The 22033-nt window shown below is 41.9% G+C and overlaps 1 protein-coding gene and 1 long non-coding RNA gene across 2 annotated transcripts in view; one reads left to right on the plus strand and one right to left on the minus strand.

The window, feature by feature from the left end:
* PREX2 (phosphatidylinositol-3,4,5-trisphosphate dependent Rac exchange factor 2) overlaps nucleotides 1-14694 on the minus strand; it is a 283847-nt gene extending 269153 nt beyond the window's left edge. The window contains exon 1 of the mRNA XM_021089269.1: nucleotides 14003-14694. Within this exon, the coding sequence (XP_020944928.1) occupies nucleotides 14003-14143 (141 nt within the window). The 5' untranslated portion in view covers nucleotides 14144-14694. The remainder of the gene's footprint in view (nucleotides 1-14002) is intronic.
* Nucleotides 13242-21276, plus strand: LOC110260280. Its single transcript, XR_002343272.1, has 3 exons — nucleotides 13242-13587; nucleotides 16309-16452; nucleotides 21228-21276. It is a non-coding gene; the product is annotated as an uncharacterized LOC110260280 (long non-coding RNA).

Here is a 22033-nt window from a genome sequence, read left to right on the forward strand (position 1 = left end):
TGGCCATGTCACAGACTCCAGAGACCTCAGCTATGGTAACCCTTGACCCCAGTTCCTTTCATGACCCATGGCTTGTCCAGATGTTATCTGAGAGCAAATTCTAAATCCAGCCTAGCGTCAACAGCGATCACCCCAGGGGCAGTCACTGTCTGCTTGAGCCTTGAGCACCATCTGCTCTCAGAGCTTCCTCCTGGGACTGCGGGAGTGATGGCCAGGACAGGACCAGGGCTGAGCCAGTGAGCAGAAAGAGCAGAAAGTCTCAAAGGCCCCAGGTGAGAGCTTCTGATGGGACTAGACATTGTGTTACGGGGCTAAACTGCCTTCCCTCCTAGGAACTGCATCTTGCTCTGTGTCCTTAGACAAATCTGCTCGCCTTCAAAGCTCACTGCATAGACTGCGCACTCACTCCTCTGGCTACGTTGCTGCAATGGCTGCTGCCAGTAAGGCTGACTGAGCCTTAGTTTTGTGGGCACCACATCAGACTCTCAGAACCTGTGCCACTGATAAAGGAGAGATAAGGACCCAAGTTTTTCTTTACTTTGAAACAATCAGGCAGACAAGTCTCAAAGAGCACAAAGGAGTGAATGGGAAAGGTCTCCACTTTCTGTGGAGATTGCGTCTGCACTCCCTTTTAAGGTCGATGATGTATTAGCCACAGCATGGTCTCCAAAGAGAAACGGAAGAGGAAAGCACAGAACCTTATCAAAAAAATGCAGCCAGCCAAATCCCTGCCCTTCAGTTATACTTCTTTTAAAGTCCAGGATAATTATTCACCGGTTTCTATTCTGAAGTTGGTAACGACGACGGTAATAAATCTATTTCCCTTCCTTCAAGCTCTGAACTCAGTGAACTAAAGGATGAAGCTCCAGAAAAGCTTCCTTAAAAAAATTTGAAAAAATAAAAGATTCATTTCTAGAACTAACCCTGAAGAAAAATCCAGGACCAGAAAATCTGGACTCCCGGGTCCTCTTCCCAAGGCTAGAAGCAGGGCCCCAGGATGCTGAGGAGAAAAGGGAAGATTTTCCACAGTCCTGAAGTGACCTTCCCCTCCCCCAGCCTCTGGCAGTGGCTCCTGATGGATGACACTTTATGGGCCACTAAGGGGCTGTATCCAGCTGGCCACACTCCTCAAGGGAGTGGCTTCTAGAACAAGGAGGGGTTGGGGGCTGCAGGGCCCACTCACCTTCCTGTTCCCTCTCAGGGAAAGACCTGTAATCAGTAAAATATTATGGAAAGGCCTTCCTACCTTAGCTTTGAACTCGTTGGAGTTTACCTAAGGTAAGGGTTAGAAAACTGACTCTCTGTGTGTGTGTGTGTGTGTGTGTGTGTGTGTGTGTGTATGAAAAAATGCATTTTATAACTTTCTGTCCATTTCACATTTTTAAAATAATCTGTGTGCAGTGCCTTTTTCAGATATTTATGTTTTCAAATAATAATCAAATCTAAAATATTTAACATTGTTCTGTATTGCTGGATTTACTTGGAGGTTATTTCTGTTTTCAGATACCGTCTTTTATTTAATGTTATTGAAGTATAGCTAATTTACTATGTTGGGTTCATTTCTGCCATACAGCAAAGTATTCAGTTATATGCATACACATACCCATTCCCATACAGGTGACCACAGAATACTGAGTAGATTTCCTTGTGCTATCCATCAGGTCCTTCCAGACCATCCACTCCAGACACAAAAGTTGTACATGACCCACTCCCAAACCCCCATCTGACCTTCCAGACCTCCCATTCCCCACCTCCTTGTCCCTGCCTTAGTCCACTCAGGACAAAAGGACACCTCCTTTCCAGCAGAAGCTTCTCAGCCAGCAGGGCCCTGCACGCAGCACTGGGTTCCACTGTTGGCTGCAGGTCACCCCAGACATAAAGCTGCCGGGACCTGAAACCTTGGTAAACACATCACAGAATCAGCAACTCGGTGGTATAGATACTTCACAGAGGGAGGGAGCATATTTTGAGCCTGCACTTCCGAATAATAAATGCTTATTATATTAAAGTTAGGGTTCTGAAAGGTGACAGCTAAAGAATTAACTAGTCAAAGACTTGCATCTTGCACCATGCTTTTGTTAATCTGTTCTATTAACTTTATAAGCAATGCATATCTGGGTTCAATTTCACCACGAAATTATAAGCATACGGAGGAGTTAAACGAGGGACCTGATTAACACTTTGTTGTTGGATAGTGACTGCTCAGAGTAAAAACAAACAAGTTATTTCAAAATATTTCTAGAGACTTAAGGAGAGAAACATGACAGAAAGGACTGAATTCTTGCCTTCTCATCCTACATAAAATAACAAAACACACATAGGTTTTTATTCCCCATCCACTTCGTTCATCTCCTTGCCATTTAGGCTAATACACATTTCATTCCTTTGTCCCATATCTCCTGGATAAAGTGGGACTCCCATGAAATCAAGGATTTTTAATTCTTGTCAATGATAATATCATCTGAGCCTAAAACAGTGACTGGCACACAGTAGGTGCTCAATAAACAGGCCCCGGGAACATTAAGAATCCAAATATCTAGATATATATTTTTTGGTTTGGGGGATGTGGGGGCGGTGCCCTCAGCATGCAGAAGTTCCCAGGCCAGAGATCGTGACCTACACCATAGCAGTGACCCAAGCCATAGCAGTGACCCAAGCCATAGCAGTAACAATGTCAGATCCTTAATGGCTAGGCCACCAGGGAACTCCTAGACATATTGAATGCAAAGCAATATATACACTTCGGAGAATATAACGGGTGTGTGTGTGTGTGTGATAAAATTAACATACCTCAAATATTATACGTTTAATCATTTATCAAATAACCATGAGCTAATTTAACACACAGAGTTAAAGCCTGCTATGAAGTACTAAGTAAATAAGCACAAAGAGATCCAAACTGACCCAAGAGGAATTAAATTAAATGGAAACTAGTCTCAGTAATAATGTACATTAACATACAAGCAATGGCAGAATGAAGTTGTCTATTTTTTTAAAGGTTCATTGTATTTCCTCCTTTCTGTGAGGGAAACTCCTGATTTCTGGGTAGTCTCTGGCTCCTGAGTCCTCGCCTGGCTCTGACCCCTATCTTGGACTGACCATGAGCTTCTGTTGCTTGCTCGCTCTTGACAATTTGCCTGAAATGAACTACTGTTCCTTCCTGTCTTTCAGCCTCTGTGTACTTCCGGAGCCAACAAGTTCTGTGTCCTGGTCCCAACATCCGCCTTCGTTTTCCTAGTCCTGATTAACTACACTGCTCCCACAGGCCAGCGAATCACCAGCAACACAATGGATCTACTCAGATCCCTGCTCTCCCACTTAGGGCCTGACCATCGAGTCCAAAGTGTGAATTACCAAGACACAGGCTTGAAGGTAGTTGTAAGTTGTGAGTTATACAGGAATATGCAGTGCCTGACACTAAACAAATGCATGGTAAATGATGATGTCCATATTACCCTGGGACTTTTTTTTTTTTTGGATGGGGGAGACTTGAGAAACTTTTTTAAATTACACCAAATCTCCAAATCTCCCAAACTCTTCTATAGTGAAAGTTTTAAGTAGGGTGGAGGGACCATTAGGGAATCCTTATGAACGTACCTGAAAAAAAATAAAATAAAATACGAAATGGATTTCCATGTGGGCAAAAATGTATTATTTTAGAGGGAAGGAATCCAAATGGTATTTTAAGGACAACAGGTTCTTAGGGTAAAGGAATCCAAGAATTAATGTAAAACCATGTTCTGAGGAACAAGCCTAAAGAATCTCTGAGTCCCAGAAGGTGGCAGAGACTATCTTTGCTTCTCAATATTAATTCTCCACTTCTTAATTTTGGTATAAAACGCCCCACGCCTCAGCTGCACACGTGGCTGATCAACCACATACCACATTTCCCAGTCTCCCTTGCGACAGCCGACAGCTGTGTTCTGAGGTTCCGGTCAAGGATGAGCAGGAAAAGGAGCCGCGGAATTTGTCTCCCACCCTCCGCCCCCCTGGGGCTGTAATATGAAAGACGTCCTGGTGAGGAACTTCAACCATATGGACAAAAACAACACCCTAGTGTGCTGGTTCCCCAACCTCCTCTGAACACTGGAACCACGTGGAGAAACGATATAAAATACTGGCTCTCTGTCTTACAGACTCTGATTTAGTCAGTCCTAGGCGATGGTGGAGCAGTCAAGATAGAAGGACCAGGGGTTGCTGGATGACTTGATGGAGCTGAGCTGCTTACTCCCCTGGACACTGCTGGGCAATAGCACTGAAAAATTCAATAACCAGAGCTCCAAAAGAGGATGCAAAAAAAGGCATGTTGATTACATACCGCTTTCATATTCACAAACAATCCTTCTGTGTTGTTTAAACTACTGTTGTTTGGCCCCAGAGAGAGCAGCTGAACAAATATCCTTATAAATATACATAATAAAAAAAATCTGATCTTTCGGAAAAAGAATTATAAGTACAGGTTAAAAAAAAAACAAAAAACACTGTTCTTTTTCTAAAGGATACGAGTAGCAAAAGAAGAGTGTCATTTTAGCATAATCCAGGGAAATCATTGGTGAGCTAGAGAAGATTCATTAAAGGAAAACTAAAAATAAATTTTAAACATTTAGATTACTCAGTTTGACAAGACAAAAGTCTAGAAAAAAAAATTAAGTTTTGCATTTCATTAATAATTTGTATAAGTCAATAAGAATTTGGAAGTAAAATGTGAAACCCCAAAAGAGATGACTTTAGGATACAGTTAAATAATGGTTTATCTTAGAAGTCCATTTCTGATAGGCTACAGGTTAGACTGCTTTTTGCTTTTTTCTTTTTGGCTGTGCCTGTGACATGTGGAAGGAACTGAATTCATGCAGCAGTGACAACACCAGATCCTTAGCCTACTGAGCCAGAGAGGAACCCCTAGAATGCTTTAATAAAGAAATGAATGGACTCCACTTTTGTTCCTCTATCATCCTCAACATATGACTTCTATTTTATGGTCCAAAATGGCTGCCCTATCACCTGCCATCACATCCTCATTCCATCAGGGAAAGGAGGAGAGCATATACTCTTTTGTTATAAGAGAACACCTTCGAAGTTATCTCTGCCATTTTTGCTCACATCCTGCTGTCCAGAACCCATACATAGCCCCCACTTAACTACAAGGGAGGCTGAGAAATACTCTCTTAAGCCAGACAATCATGTACTGAGCTAAAACTTATCACTACAGAAGAAAGGAATATTGGAAATTGGAGGGCAATTAGAAGTCTCTGCCAGAGGTCTCATTATAAGAAGGACAAGAAAAACTGTGATAAAAGTATGTCTAGGATATTCCAAAAATGTGTAGAATGTAATATACATATAGAAATTTTCTATATATATTATTATTAAAATTACACTAAGTCAAACACAGCATAGACATACAGCGTAGAAAATGAAAGTCCTATCTACTCTTATAATTTCACCTCTGGGAAAATAATAAGTTATTAACAGAATCTTGGAATGTGTGGGCCTGGGACTAACATGTAGGTGAAATCATGTCTTTCCATAGCTCTTCCCCTACTGTCACCAACAGAAATAAAACTTTGGGAGATGTCATTTTTGAAATTCTAAGATTCCTTCTCTTTGGGGCAAGAGCCTCAAATAAGAAAAAAAAACCAAAAAACTAGAATCCAAGGGAGCACGAAAGCAAGGCCAAGATGAGGCATTGCAAAGCATCAAAGGAAGACATCAATGATTCTTGCACAACCACTGCAAGATCACAGTGATCACAACCATCTATAAAGCCTCTCCTGGCAAGAACACAACTTAAACAGATAAGGAAAAAAATCACAAAAGTGGCAAAGTCAAGTCAAACACAGACATCAACACTTATTTGACTTTCTCCGAGAAACAAAGCTTTAAAGTGAATAAAAATGCTTACCCATTCATAATTTTGCTATAAACCCAGAAAACAGTTTTATATCAGTATTCTAAATTTAACCAGCGAGAGTCATTTCTTAAGTATTATACCATTTAACCTTTTCAAATGAAGGGCTTGCCTTTTCATGGAAAATATGCATTTAGCACTAATGAAAGAACACACTGTCCTTGGCTTAGATATTCTCCAACAAAATCGGTCCTTTTTTGTACACTATGCTTAGGTACACAGCAAGGCTAGAATAAAAAAAAATTATTCAAAAATTCAAAGTCTGAAAGCATCTATACTAACCATAAGTGTTTAAATATCATAACCTCAAGTTAACATCAATTTTCTTAAAATCATAGTCACTGAACTCATGGATCAAAGGCAAATGGAAAGGTTTATGGAAATGGGGAAAAAAATTTTAAAATGAAGTTTTTATTAGATGTGGCAGGATTTGAATAATTATACTCAAAACCATAGGAAGAGTGACCCAACCACACTTTCAAGCATGGACACATTTATGAAATTGAGAATAATAAAAATGCATCTTTTATGAAAGTGCATACTATAAGAAAGATTTTTTTATGAATAAAAACAAAAACAACTATTTTAGGTCAAGCCAATTATACCCCAAACTCAAGCATAACAATTTTATTTGGTATTAAAATATAATGCCAGGTATATAGTAAAAGAAAACTCAAGAGACAAGTACTGAGAAAAATGTCATGTGTTCCAGCTCATTCTTAGGCTTCAGCTCAGATACTCCTGAAGCCAAAACCCCCAATGACAGTATAATCTCCAAATCCAGTGGCCTCTTCAGTCTTCACAACACCTACATCAGTAAAGCTCTGAGAGTTTAAGACCACTCTCTCCTGGCTCTTTGTTTCAACCTTTGATGGCTTAATCCAAGGCCCCAGTACACTCTATGCTTCCTCTAGACTTTAAATTCCGGCGACCTGACATCCTACCCTTCCTTGAATTGCTCGTCTTGTGTCACCTCATCTACCCAATGGCTTCCTTGAATTGCTCGTCTTGTGTCACCTCATCTACCCAATGGCTTCAATATATATGATTAGCTACTTTTTAGATCTCTAACTTTTGCCCCAAATTCTTGCTAAGTTCCACATTCCTATCTTCAAAAATCATAGCAGAATTTGCAGCTCAGCAAGTCAAAAACCAAATTCACATTTGTCCTTCTCCCCACGCTGTTCTGCTCCCTACATTCCATTTCTGAGTTAATGTCACGCTTCGTCCTGTCTCAAACTAGAAACCACCCTAACGTTCTCCATTCTACTTAAACCTCCACTTTTAAGTGAACATAAACACTAAAGATTCTACCCAAGACATGTCTCATGGTTGTTGCGTGTTTGATGTTTTGTGGTTTGGTCTGATTTTGTTTGAGTTTTGTTTGAGTTTAGTGTTTTATCTTCATCACTGCTTCCACCGTAGATCAGACATTCCACACTTCTTACCTGGACCAATGAAATGGCAGAAACGACTAATGGGTAAACAGACTTCGATCTTTGTTCCTCAATTCTGGTGACAGAATTCTCTTGCTAGGGAACAGAACTCATCTCAATAAATACCACTCATGTTAATGTCATCAAATTATAATATGCTATAATTAGCAGATGAAACCGTAAGAATAAAGACACATCCCTCTGTGGAGAGATTAGATTCTTGCCATATAATTAACACTCCGAAAATCAGAATTATGAAAGAGCCCCTCTGAAGTCATGGTGTGTTTACCACAAGAGTCAAGACATCTTAAGGGCTGCTCCCTGATCCCACCTGCCCAACTACACATTCAGGCTAATGACTAGGAAAAAAGTACACAGTCAAGTCAGCCCAGGAGTAGTGCCCAGCCAGGGGGTCAATGAGGAGCTGTCTTAGGGCTCAGGATAAAACTAGGGCAGGGTCTGCAAACCCTGAGAGCGAGATCACTTTGGTAGGGGCAGAAATCTATATCCCACAAACTAGATTAGGTTTAGGTTTCATGTCATTTCCAGGATTTCATGGCTTCTGTCCTCCTTGGTAGATAGTAACAGCTTTTTGAAGGTCCTAACCTGTCCCAGATTAAGAGGAGCAAGAAAAGGCCTCCTCGGTATGCTTGTGTGGACTGCTGAAGATGGGGCATCTGCTGAGCGCCAAAGAAGTGGTGGAAATGGAGATGGAGAAGAAGATCTCCTAAGGTGAAACTCAGAGACACAGACTCAGGGAATCGTGGCCTGGCAACTTTTTCCCACCAGAGACCCCCTTCCCAGTGCCAACCCTGGAGGACTCAGATTTACTTCTTATTAATAAGAGAGCAAGTGTCCCCACAATTGCCTTCCCCTTGCTCTTACTTGAAGTCAGAATTCTTAAGAATGGAGCCCTTCTCCAACTGGGCTGAACTTACCCCATCTCCTACCAATATCCTCCAAGCATCTAGAACTCTTTAATCCTATGAATGAAGACTGTTTCAGCACCCAAGCATGCCAGGTCATGCCAGCACCCCGTAGCATGCCATATCATGGTCACACTCAACATGTGCCTCTTTCAGGATGGCTCATTCTCTCCTGAGTCTGGCACATTCCTCCTCATCCTTCAAGAGTCAACTCTATCATCACCTCTTCCCCAAGTTTCCCTTGACCCAGACTGAGGGAGTCCTGTGATGCCTCCCTGCCACTTTGTTTTTTACTCTGTCATTTCGCCTTCCACATGGTATGTGATCATTTGTATACCAAGGGTTTGGGCTGCCATGTATGATTGTGAGAGGATAGAATCTAACCCGTAACATAAGCCTAAGCATAATGTGTTGAATCAATTTATCTTTACCTAGGAACACTGGATCATGACTTGAAAGAAGTTGTTTCCAGATTCATTCAAACCATTTTGTTTGCTTTTGCTGTATTTGCCTATTTGCTTTCTTGAACACCTGCTATTTACAAAGCACCTGATATTTACTTGGCCTCTCGATGAGGCCAGGAAAAGCGTACACAGGAAGTAAATGCACCATCTCTATTCTCTTGAAGTTTACCACCCAGATAAGTGGTTCTAACTGCTTTAGCAAAAAAAAAAAAAAAAAAAAAAAAAAAAATCAGAAGAAGGTGGGGCTATTCCAGGAGATGCCAGGGTGGAGAACCTGAAGCCACACAATTCAGCTCCCCCCGACCCTCTGCAGGGACCCCTGAAGCCAAATCCCAAAACCATGGAGCTCTAAGGAGCACCATTTGAGACAGCTAAAAGAGACACATATATTAAGCTAAATCAGATAAGAAATGTGCAGTTTTTCAGTAAACTATAAAGCACCATACTAACTCTGGCTGTCGTTCATAGAATACAACCTGTTGTCTCCGACCTAAAGCCAACTGAGCATTTACAGGATTCCTGTGGGAAGGACACACTGACCAAAGGGAAATACACAGGAAGAAAACGAAAAAGAGACTCAGAGACACAGAAAAGGGGCAGAGGAGAACATAAGAAACAAAAATCCTAAACTCAGCATGACCAACATACATGGCTCTGTACAGCAACTACAGCATCAGGGGAAACAACAGTAACTCTTTACAGAGCCTCCTGTGAGCCAGATACTAGGCGAGGTCCAATGCCCTCATCTTCTCTTCCCCACAGCATCCTAAAGAAATGCTAACATTTCCCCATTTTATAGATAAAAGAAAAATGGGGTGTGCAAAATCATAAACGTATCCAAAGGTACATAGTAAATTAGGATTCATATTCTGCAGTAGCCGAGAGCAAAGCCTGGACAGTTAACAAACTGCAAAATCTTTTGTTTATGAGACACCTGGCTCAAAGTCTGTATCTTATTGTGTCAATGATGTGGAATAACCGTGTTTCTGCTTTGCCAGGAACAATCCCAGTTTACACCTGTTTCCCTATGTCGTATTAATAGCACACCCTTTCACTCTCAGGAGTGTCCCAGTTTAAAAGAAACAGTGTATGATCACCCTGCCTCAATGCCACCTGCCACAGTGAAATGTGTCCACACAATTTTCCGGGGCCAATGTAAAATTCAAAAGGCATAAAAGAAAGTGCTATTAAAGGTACTCATGTATAAAGCTGTTTCCTTTCTTTCATGTATCTGCTCTGCTCACACCCCACTATCCTTCTAGACTTCACCTGCAAAGCATAAGTTAAAGGACAAAATTAGCAAGAATTTCAAGACAGTGCTAACAGAGCATTAAACTAAGTTTGAGGTCCTTTGAAATGGGCAGCCCTGTGCGACCATATAGGATACACCCCTGAAGTTGGCCCTACTCTGTCCTTTCTCCAGGAAACAGTTACAACCTACTACTGTCCAGACTGGATACCAAATACTGGATATTAGGTCTATAAAGGCATTTTTAGAAAAAAAAATAGAGTATTTCTAATGAAACATAAAATTTCATTACCCAAGCAAAACAAGAACATAAATTCAAACAAATTTTGTCCCTCTCTACCATTTTATCTATGACCTAAAAATAATGAATCCAGAAAATGTAATCTAACCATGATCTCAAATGAAAATTTAGACTACAATGACTTGAAATAACAATGTGTTACAAAGTCTTTAATACCTCAATGCCCAATTAAAATCATGTTTCTCTTTAAATGCAGGTACTACATTTAAGAGAATGCTTTTGTTACATGATACACATATGCCTGAGTGAAGCTTAGGTAACTTCCACTATCTACACAGACCAAATCAAAAGAAAACAAAATCAGAAATTTAAGGATGACTGAGAAAGGGTCCCTCAAAATGGGGTTAGAGGTTAGAAGATGGGTCAGCTCACTGATTCCTCCATTCATTCATTCAGTAAGCATTTATTGAGTCCTTACCGTGTCACAAGCACTGCACAGAAGTCTGGACCAACACAGATGAGCAAAACGTAGCCCTGTCCTCAAGAAGCTTACATTCTAGTAGAATGAGACAAAAGTATGCATGCATAAGCTTCCTCTGGTGCCACAGAAAAAGTGACTACAAGGAAAAGTAGGTACTTAACAGTGAGCCCTCTAGCCTGGGCAGGAGATGAAGGAGCCTTAAAAGCCTCATAGGAATCCAGCAGGTAGCAAAGGGCCAGGGAAGAGGAGAAGAGGCCTGAGAAAGCATGGAACCCATGGGAAGAGTAAGCCACTCAAAGGAACAGTAGCAAGCTTCCAGGATAGAGTCTTGTTCAATCAGGAAGTGTGTGCCTGAGTGGCAACTAGAGAGAAGGTGCATACAGATTGATACTATACATGGAGAAAAAAGGCAATGCCCATGGACTATCTGGGGGGTACGGGGGCGGGATGCTCTCTCCTTAAATGACCAAAGGATGGAGAGGAGAAGAGAAAGCACTTAAAAGTATAAAAGATCTTGAGAGTTCCCGTTGTGGTACAGCGGAAAGGAATCCGACTAGGAACCATGAGGATGAGGATTTGATCCCTGGCCTCGCTCAGTGAGTTAAGGATCGAGAGTTGCCCTGAGCTGTGGTGTAGGCCACAGATGCAGCTCGGATCCTGAGTTGCTGTGGCTGTGGCGTACGCCAGCATGAAAGACCTTTTTTTTTAAAATTTTCCCTCCAATTCATATGATCATTTAATCAAGAAAAATAATACTACTTTGTTCACTTCTTTATGGGTCTATAAGTAAAAATATGTTCCTGGTTTAAAAAATATATATATATGAGTTCCCATGTGGCTCAGCGGAAACAAATGTGACTAGTATCCATGAGAATGCAGGCTCAATCCCTGGTCTTGCTCAGTGGGTTAAGGATCCGGTGTTGCCCTGAGCTATGGTGTAGGTCACAGTTGCAGCCTGGATCTGGTGTTGCTGCGTCTATGGTGTAGGCTGGCAGCTGTAGCTCCGATTCAACCCCTAGCCTGGAACTTCCATATGCCGCGGGTGTGGCCCTAAAAAGACAAAACATGTATATATATTTTATATATATATTTTTATCTCTTTGTAATAAAGATAAGAGTTACCCTTCATCCATGTTGATGACTTGAAGATGGACAGAAAGCAAAAACAATGACTAACCTAACAAATATTTAAATTTGAGTTAGGAAGTCATTATCACCTTTTTGCAACAAATTTACCACTGTAGTTATTTAACACTACAGCTATTTTTTCAAAAATAACTTCGTTTGTCTGCATTTCTGACCATTCCTTTGGATGGATTCCTAGAAGAGGAATTACCAGGCCAAAGGGTTTGAATGTTTTTCAAGCTCTTGGTATGTATCAGTTCAGGCTAAAATTAAAACTAAATTGGAAGGTGACCACATAAAATACCTGGAAATTAAATGTTGCTATAAAGAATACCCCCAAAAGAAAATCTAATAATGTATTATAAGTAGATCTTAGGATCTGAATGGTTATAAAATGAAAAGGAAGTCAGGGTAAATTTCTGTTTAGGAAGACACTCAGGCCAATTATCGCACTTGTATGTGTGAACATGTACATAGAAAATAACGAACAATGAAAAGTAGAAGAGTCCATAATTTCTGAAGGAGATAAGAAGAATGAAATCATAAAACGATTGACTGATTAAGAGTAAAATGTCATTTATTCTTTACTGCCCACAATTTCTTCTCTAACTCTATATGGCACAAAATTACCAATTTTAACTATCAGTTGTTAAGATTAGATGGAAAATTGGTATTTCAAATAAAAATCAACAATTGGTTTTTAAGGTGCGTTAGGTTAGCTATTTCTGTAAATCAGTACTTTTTTCATATACCTCCAAGAAGGAGTAACTAATGCAACCTAAGAAGTGACTCTGATTCTTCAAAAGCCAAAGGACTTGGTCACCAACAAAGTTTCATGAAAGCCAAATCTGAAGCTATGAAAAGTTAAACCTATTTAGAAATACGCTTCTTTGACACTGCTGCATGGAAGGGTACAATTTTATTTATCACCAATGATCAGTATATTCTCAGATATCCATACATTTCCAAAGAATGTGGCCCCTGGGCCCTCAAGTATATTGATTTTAATTTGAGAAGTCAACCAGAAGTCAACCTGTGCATCCCACATCCCTCCAGCCAGTGCTTTTTCCTTCTTGCCAAAGCCAAGAAGTGAATTTCCTCTCACGATTATCATCAGGTAGTTTCCCTCTTTTCAGAAAACTGAGCAGGAAGTTTAGTCTTTGAGACATTTCCCTTCAGACCAAGGTGGTATGGAAGAGGGTGGTGCAAGAAAAAGGCTAGAAGATTTGAGAGAGATTTTAGCAAAGACTAAAAAAGTCCTCAGTCTCTGAATGACGCTCTCCCGCGCCTCTGGGCGGAGAGAAGCCAATCGTCAGATTCTGTCTTTGCAGCGGCGAATGGACAAAAATTCAACTTTTGAGTGATGTCTACGAAGTTTCTTCACTCAGTTTTGCCCCTCCTGGCCCTAAAATGAATGAAACATTTTCAAAGCAAACTTCCAGTGAGTCAAGCTGAAACTGTGAAACAAAGTTCCTTCCAGTTCTACGAAATCTTGAACTTGTTGGATGGAAACTTTATTAATTACACCCCTTTTCCGGGCTCAAGGTGAACAGGGCACCCAGAAGCTGAACGAGGCGGTGCAGATTTAAACCCCGGGGGGCGGGGGGGAGGAGAGGGGAGGATTAGGACGAGGTGAACACCACATGTGGCTTTAATATCCAACAGCTGCTGGAGATCATAACCCCGCTGCTCTCTGTACCCCCCACCAGAATCCTATGCTTCAAAGATTATTATAACGAAAGGGACTTCACTGCCAGGTAAGCTGAACAATGAACTCGAGCTCCAGAAGAATCCAGGACTTTTTTTGTTTGTTTTTAAACTAAACGTACCTGAATGTAGCCACCAAGCGAGTTTTCAGACAAAATCCCACCGGGGGAAGAAGAGAAGGGGCGGGGGGACTTGCACCACGCATTGATCAGACCAGGGCGAGGGTTAGAGAAGAGTGAGGAGCTATGCGGCCACGGGCGTCCCGGTAACCAGAGCCTTCTCCCACTCCTGCTAACTTTTCCAACCCGCAGCGCTCCCTCCAAGCCCACCCCCCACCCCCAAATGGATGCCTCTCTAGGCAGTAAAACTCCTCCCGGGGACCCAGCGACCGCGCGCGGGTTCGGGTGCCGGAGATGCCCCAACCGGTCGCCGCGCACACAGGGGTCGCGGCGCCGGGACACTCACCGACACCAGAAACTCCAGCGTGCCCACGTAGTCGCGCTCGGTCTTCTGCAGCTCGCTCAGCACGCACACGCGCAGGCGGAGCTGCTTCTCCAGGTCCCGGGCGCTCTCGGCGCGGCTGTCCCCGCGGCTCTCGTCGCTCATGGTGGGCGCCGTGCTGCGCGCCGCTGCCCCGGCCCAGCGCCGCCAGAAGGGACAGTAGTGGCCGCCTCCGCTGGGTCCGCGGAGGGACGGGCGACTTTACGCGCCGCGAGGAGCGGGGGGCGGGGGCAGAGGAGGGGGCGCCGACCGCTCGTCCAGCGCGGACGGCGGGGAGGCTCTGCCGCCGAGGCCGCTCCGGGGCGCTCGGGTTGCAGCCCGGGACCTGCGCACCGCGTCCCGCGGCTCTGGCCTCACACGGCCCGGGCTGGAGGGGAAGCGGCTCTGGCGGCCCCAGCGGTGACTTGGACATTAATCAAATGCTTTGTATCCATGTGACTCTGACCCTTTACCCTTCGCCAAATCTCAGGAAAAAGGAAGCACAACCCTGGGGAAGTGGGTGGCGTGCCAGCTAACTAAACACACCACACACACGCACACACACGCGCGCGCGCGCGCACACACACACACACACACGCACGGAGCGCTGGAGATGGAACTAATTGGAGATTCCCAAACCTAGGAGGACAGGCTCCAAGACACAGCTCGAGGGTTGCTCCTCTAACTCCCGCCTATTGTTTAGCTTTAATGTGCTTTGTACAAATCCTGAAAGCCAAGAAACAAGTCCCCACGGTTACGTAACGGGATGGGAACAAAAACAGCCATGGGACTAACCCTCCCGTCTTTGAAAAGAAACACACTGATTTGGCGTTTTATTCAGGCACAAAACAGGTTTGCTTTTCAAACCCCCCAACTGAGAATATTGCACAAGGCGGATACCCTCCTGCCTGCACTGGGAAAGTCAATTAGCATAATAAATGAAGACGCTCTGGGGAAGTGACAGCCTGGCCCATAGAATAAACTCCAGATACAATAAGCGTCTTCCTTGCACTGGGCTGTTTTGGAGGGAGAGCCTTTGCATGTCTATAACTTCTTTTCAACATCAAGATAAAATGTAAATTCACCCGGAGGCGAGAATATTTCTGCCAGTTTTGCTTCTGACCGCTATGATTTAAGACAGTGTCACTAATTGAAAAAACAAAGCTATGATTGAGATAGAGATATAAATATAGATTTTTAGGGTTTGAAAATGGAAAGAAAGAGCATGTCCTAATTTTAAAGGTTATGTTTCTTTCCTTTTCTCACTAGGAAACAGTCAGTACCTAGGGAGCACTGAATATTCCCAAATAATTTATGAAACAGACAAAATAATCATATATATTTTTGCCTTGATATTATACATATATAATTTTGAGTTATTTTTTCCTGCTTAGAACAACTTTAAACTGTTTGCCCTAAGGATGTTTAAACTGAAGAGTGAATGATTTTGATGCAAGAAAGTGGCATGTCCATTTGTTCTAGTAGTTGAAAGCCTTAAGAAAACCAAAAAATTAAGATGCTTTCTACATTATGTACATTAAAATAATTATCGGGTTTCCAGATGACATCTTTTCAGAGCGTGGTTTGTGATGAATCACTCCACCCCTGAGTGAGGAAATAGAGGGACTGTACTTTTCCTCTTATACTAAGGGCACAAGTTCTGAATGATGTGTGAGGAGCTGGTGGCTAAGCGGTGGTTTTCCTCTTTCTGCTGCGCATGGCTATTTAGCCGTGGCATGAACAGAGGACAAATAAGTAAAGGTCTTCCCACCCTGTGGCAGAAGAACAAAGGACAAGGCCTATTAAAGAGCAGACCTCACAGCACCTAGTACACAATAAACAAAAGAAACAAAGAAGATTTGGGAAACGCACACCCAGGAATGAATGGGAAAATCAAACATGACTGAGCCTTTTCACAATGTACCAAAGGCAATGAGGAATGAATGCATTTCCTCCCCCTTCTGCATCCTTCTGTAACATAAAAAGTAAGTAAATAAATCATGTGCTTTTCCATCAGGTGTTCTCCTAGATAAAATAATAGTTCTCTCTTACCATTTGTTCCCAGTTGGAGAACGGTGGATGCAATTCCATCCAAAAAAAAAAAAAAAAAAGTCTGTACGCAACCCAGAGAATGCTTTGCAAAATAAAAAATGGGGGAGGGAGGAAGCTAGGAGGAAAATATTCATTTAAATGTATAGATTCAGATTTCTTTCCGCAGTGCTCATGTAGAAATTATTAAGATATTAATACTTTCTGCTCACTCCTCCACATCTTTTATAATTAATGAACAGCTTCGGGACACCATGTAGCGCCTTCTGCCAGGCACCTCTCAGTGTCTTCTGCAGCCCTGCCTGGCCAGAGTTCTTAATTCCTCATCAAAGACTTAAGAGCATAAGAAAACAGAGTTGGAGTATCTGGAAACCTTCACTTTGATGGTAAATAAGGTCTTTCATAAACTCTGAATGTGTTGTATCCCTCCCAGCTTCCTCTATTGAAACTCTAGGCTCTGTCTGCCAGGAAAAGGAAAGCAACAACCCAAGTGATGGCCAGGGTCCAGTTTTTTCCTGAAATACTAATGAGGTTGCTGTATCCCATAAAAAAGAGATGGTAGAAAAGTAGAGAGAAGAGGCTGAGTAGTAAACTAGCTCAGCCATTAAATTTATTTCATATGCATGAATTGGTGTGGTTAGAATCTATTATGCTAAGGTTCAAAGAGCTGAAGCACAGGGCACAGTAGGTTTCCTTGGGTCAGGCCTAGGGTAGGACAGCTCCTGGGTGAAAAAAGAGAAAAATCAAAGGCTGTCTCTTTGCAAGAGACTGGTCAAATTTCAGATAGAGGTCATTTTAGCCTTCGTGCCCTTTCAATACTGGTGTTGGCCCAGGTAAAGTAACAGATCACATCTGATGCCGAAACTCATTAAAAGATAACAGCATGAAAAAAAAAAATGGAAAGATGGCTTGATTGTATGGCGATCTTAATAAAGATTCTGACTGTTCGTTATTTGCAAGTACAATTGATTCTGGCATTTCCGTTACTACTCTGGCTTCTGATAGATGACTCTAGATTACACTCGTATCTACACTAGTATAAACACTAGTATAAAAATAGTATGGACACAGGAGCAACAGTAAAGTACAATTAAGAGTCTTGGACATGTGGTTGCCAAGGGAGAGGGGGAGAGAATGTGATGGACTGGGAGTTTGGGGTCAGTAGATGCAAACTATTATACTTAGAATGGATGAGTAATGAGGTCCTACTGTATAGCATAGGGAACTCTATCCAATCACCTGTGATAGAACATGATGGAAGATAATATATGACTGGGCCACTTTGCTGAACAGCAGAAATTGACAGAACACTGTAAATCAACTATACTTTAATAAAGAACTTAAAAAAGTGTGGAACAAAAAGTCATTCTAAAAATATTTATTAATTTAGTTCAGACTTCATCTTTAACCTCTCAGTTTCTTCCACTTAACTTTGGTGGCAATTTAGTCATAAAAAGCACAGAGTGTACTGGAGTGTGTAATTTTATCATTCAAATCAAAGATTTTAGAATAGGTATGGCCTAGGAGGACCAAAGACAGTTTTTAGAAGCCATAGTTTTAATTTTAGAAACAATGTTTATTGCATTGCAAACTAAATAGATGTTTGGGCTCTCTTGTTCATAGGAACACTGACTGGAAACTTCAGATGTATCCAGGACTTGCCTAAGAGAAATGAAGCTTTCAGTGGGAACAGACAGATAGCAGGTCTTTAGCTGTGGAGGTTCTAATGGCCAGAATGAGAGGATTTCACTCTGTTCTGTCCGTGTAGATACTGACATCTGATTAGAGAAGAATCCTTGGGTATTTTCAGTCTGAGATTAACTCCCGATTCCTACGCTGAGCTAAAAGAACACAGATAAGGAAAGCGAAGAGCTGGGCATGTCAGGAAGAAAGCACTATCTGGCTCTGCAGACAGGCTTCTCAATTAAGCCACTTTCCTCAGTCCTGAGGAGACAGGCTGGGACCTGGGACCCTTTGCTGCAGTGGCTGCAGTGCTTACACTTGGACAACATCTCCCCAACAACAAAATACAAAGCAGCTACAGGGATTAAAACTAATTGCATCCAAGTATAGTTGGGAAAAAGTTATGGACAGCAAGATTCCAAAAAATCCTAAGAAAGCCAGCTGGCACTTCCGAAGAGCCAAGAGCAAAAGCCAGGTGTCAGGAGCAGAAGCAGGGCACTAGGCATGCCCCCTGCACACAACACCAGCAAAGGGGTGGGCAGACCATCTAAGCTACCCCTCTGGCCCAACCTGCCCGGACTCTCACCCCATACAAGGAACCAGCCTGCACCCCCTTGGGGAGGGAGCAAGCAAGGGAAACTGTCACTTGTTTTCACTCCCTCCTGCAGGAGCCCCAGGAAAGCCTTGCCTGACTTTCTTGCCTGGCCTCTTAATGTCTCTTGATTAAGGAGACCAAGAACCCAGGTCAGGACCACTGATGCTTTTACACCCACCCACCCTGCCTGGCGGCAGCCTCCTCCTGTTACTCTGTCCACCGCTGCCTCCCTATCTCTTCCTTCTCAGAAAGTTTGCATCCTCTTTTTATCTTTCAGAAATGTGTTGACATTTTCCTCCTGTTTCTCGTTCATTCTCTTCATGGCAATAGACGTTTTCTCTAATTATCCAGGGGTGTCCATAGAGGGGAGAGTTTGAAAAGATGAAGGAAAAACACACACCCTCAGCCCATTATCTCGAACCATCTTTAACTAGAAGTTTCACATCAGCTATAACACAGCTGCCTGTAGAACATTTAAATATAATGGTTTATGATATCCAAAAAGAAGGGACTTGCAGTGTCCTCATATCTTAACAACATGTGATACATACTTAAGTAAGAGTACACACACGGATGTGGCAGAAAAGAAAGCCAGTTCTGAAGGGGAAGTTCTGAAAATCAAAAGTAGTAAAAAGTCAGAATTCCCGTCATGGATCAGGGGAAACGAATATGACTGGTATCCATGAGGATGCAGGTTCAATCCCTGGCCTTGCCCAGTGGGTTAAGTATCCAGGTGCCGTGAGCTGTGGTGTAGGGATCTGGTGTTGCTATGGCTGTGGTGTAGGTTCTGATTGGACCCCTAGCCTGGGAGCCTCCATATGCCTCAGGTGTGGCCCTAAAAAGATCAAAAAAAAAAAAAAGTAGAAAGTAAAAAGTTCTACAGAATTTTTTTAAAGGTTTCCTGGGCAGTGGGTTATGCAACATATGATAGTCATCTGACTACATACTGAATTGGTGAGAAAAGAGAAAAACCTTGATGCACAGCGGAGGAACCTGGGTTTAAGAAGTCTTTTAAGTTCCAGGACATTGGCCACCACTGTCACCCAGAATGACCTGTAGGCCTGCCTTGGTTGTCACACATCTGAGCCTCTGAAGAGGGTGCTCTGCTCCAGGATCTCATTCCCTAACTTTCATGCGTTCCCTCCACAGTTGCCAGACAGATTTTCTCACTTGCACAACAGCCCTAGGAGGCTGTGTGTATTCCAGCTGCTTAGATTTGGCTGCAGCCAAAGGGCAAAAAGGTTTGGAGTCCAGCTCAGGATCATGTGTGGACTCTAAGTGTCTCGGGATGAGTAAGAGAAAAAAGAGAAGGAAAATGTTCCCCATAAACTAGTGGAAACGTACAGATCCAGGGTGGGTTTCTCTCACCTCTTACATTCTCTCCTCCATGCTGCTATGTGTTCAAGGCATATTTTCTTCTTTAAAACACAGTGCCAACTTAATGGATTCCACTTGGTGCTATTAGTTTCTTAGAATTTGCATCTATATACGAAAGAGCAATAGATGAGCAGCTTTCCTTTTTTAGAAAGGAACTCTTTAACAAGTGTTGCAGTTAAAGTTAAACTGGAGTCTTAATATAAATAAGGAGACATCTCAAAGAAATCTATGGTTTGAAATAGTTTCAAGAGCATTGAAGTGATGTGTTTTTAAAGGTGAACTAAAAGTCAGTTATAAAACCATCTACCCAGTCCTGGGGCTATTGCAACAGTAGAGGTTAACCTAAATTGCAACCTCTGTTTATATTTTCTCTTTTTTCTTGTAAAACTTTTGGTAGTTCATATTTTGTTCACTAAAGCTTTATTTCTTCCCAGTTTTTCAATTTGTTGCCATGTAAATGTAATTGTATGCAATAATATATTTTGATTTCTTCCACATCAGTGTCATGTCACCTTTCTTATTTCTATAATTTATATATTTCCTCTGCATCCTGTTCTCCTTAACCACGTTTATGAAGGAGTTTTCTGTGTTACTGGTCTGTGCTTACAACCAACTTTTTGGAATTTTTATAATGTTTTTTCTCTTTATTTTTGCCTCCTATGTTTATTAATTTCTTTTTCTTATTTTCTTCTTTTCCTTGTTGCTGTTTTTCTAATGTTATAGGTACTAAAAACTTGTGATCAAGCATTTTTCTTTATTTTTTTAAATTAATTTTTTTTTTTTTTTTTTGTCTTTTTGCTAATTCTTGGGCCGCTCCCGCGGCATATGGAGGTTCCCAGGCTAGGGGTCTAATTGGAGCTGTAGCCACCAGCCTACGCCAGAGCCACAGCAACGCAGGATCCGAGCCGCGTCTGCAACCTACACCACAGCTCACGGCAACGCCGGATCGTTAACCCACTGAGCGATGCCCGAGATCGAACCCGCAACCTCATGGTTCCTAGTCGGATTCGTTAACCACTGCACCACGACGGGAACTCCAGCATTTTTCCTTAATTTGGAAGCTATTTGAGGCTTTATATCTTCCTATGCAGTTTTTTATGCATCTTAATTTTAACACTCTTCTTTGCTTTCTTAACACTTTGTAATTTCAATTTTGATTTCTTCTTTGATCCAACAGTTCTTTAGAAGTGTGTTTCTTAATTTCAAGGTCACGAATTCAGTTTGGCAGGACTGAGCCCTTAACCTGTGGGATCTGATACTATGTCCAGTAGGTAGCGCCAGAATTGATTTGAATTGTGTACACTCAGCTGGTGTCACAGAATTGCTTGGTGACACTGGAATTGGTACCAGAATTGTAGTCCTTACGTCCTTAACCATAGACTTTTCTAAAGATCAAAAAAGTGCCCAGTTTTTAAGAATAAGGTTCTTGTAGTGCTTTAGAATCAAAATATATGGCAACCATCATCACAAGCAGGTGCTTACTAATTAATTTTTTTTGCTTTTTAGGGCCACACTCCTACTTGGAGCTATAGCTGCCGGCCTGCGCCACAACCACAGCATCACTAGATCTGAGCCGCATCTGCGACCTACACCACAGCTCACAGCAACACCAGATCCTTAACCCACTGAGCGAGGCCAGGGATCGAATCCACAACCTCATGGTCCCTAGTCAGATTCGTTTCCGCTGTGCCATCACAGGCTCTCCCTCACTAATTAATGTTGATGTTATTCCTCAATCTATGAATAGAGGAATGTTTTTTCCACTTCATATTCCTTTTCTGGAATTCAAAATAATCTGCTAAAAAGTAAAACACTATTTTTAGCATATATGATTGACATGGTCTTTAAAAATTTAGAGGCATTAGAGAATATCAGATAGCTCCTTTGGTGATGTCTTTGAGAAAAAACTAATACTTAGTACAAACTCTCCTGTTTTTCCCCCACCCAAACTTTTCTTTAAAAAGTGGGGAAAACATAGTCAAATTAGACGTCATAGAAAAGTTGTCTTTGATTTCTATCAGAATTTCTAGTAAAATCGTTTTCATAGGAGCCATTGCTCATATTGTATGAAGAAAAGATTTTTACACATTCCTTTGAAATGAATACTATTTTTATTAGACTCTAAGGAAACTTTTGGGTAGATGAAGTGTGGGATTTTTTTTTAATGTGCTTGTTTGTTTTTAACCAAAATTGAAGACAACGTTTTGAAGCTGCTCTAGGCCTTTTCCTGGGCTTCTCACTAAAGCAAAGATGAAAGCATATTTGGGAAGTCCAGATGATTCTTATTTTTCCAAAATCTACTGGCTTGGCAC

Source organism: Sus scrofa, chromosome 4 (genome assembly GCF_000003025.6).
Source record: "Sus scrofa isolate TJ Tabasco breed Duroc chromosome 4, Sscrofa11.1, whole genome shotgun sequence".
Lineage (NCBI taxonomy): Eukaryota > Metazoa > Chordata > Mammalia > Artiodactyla > Suidae > Sus > Sus scrofa.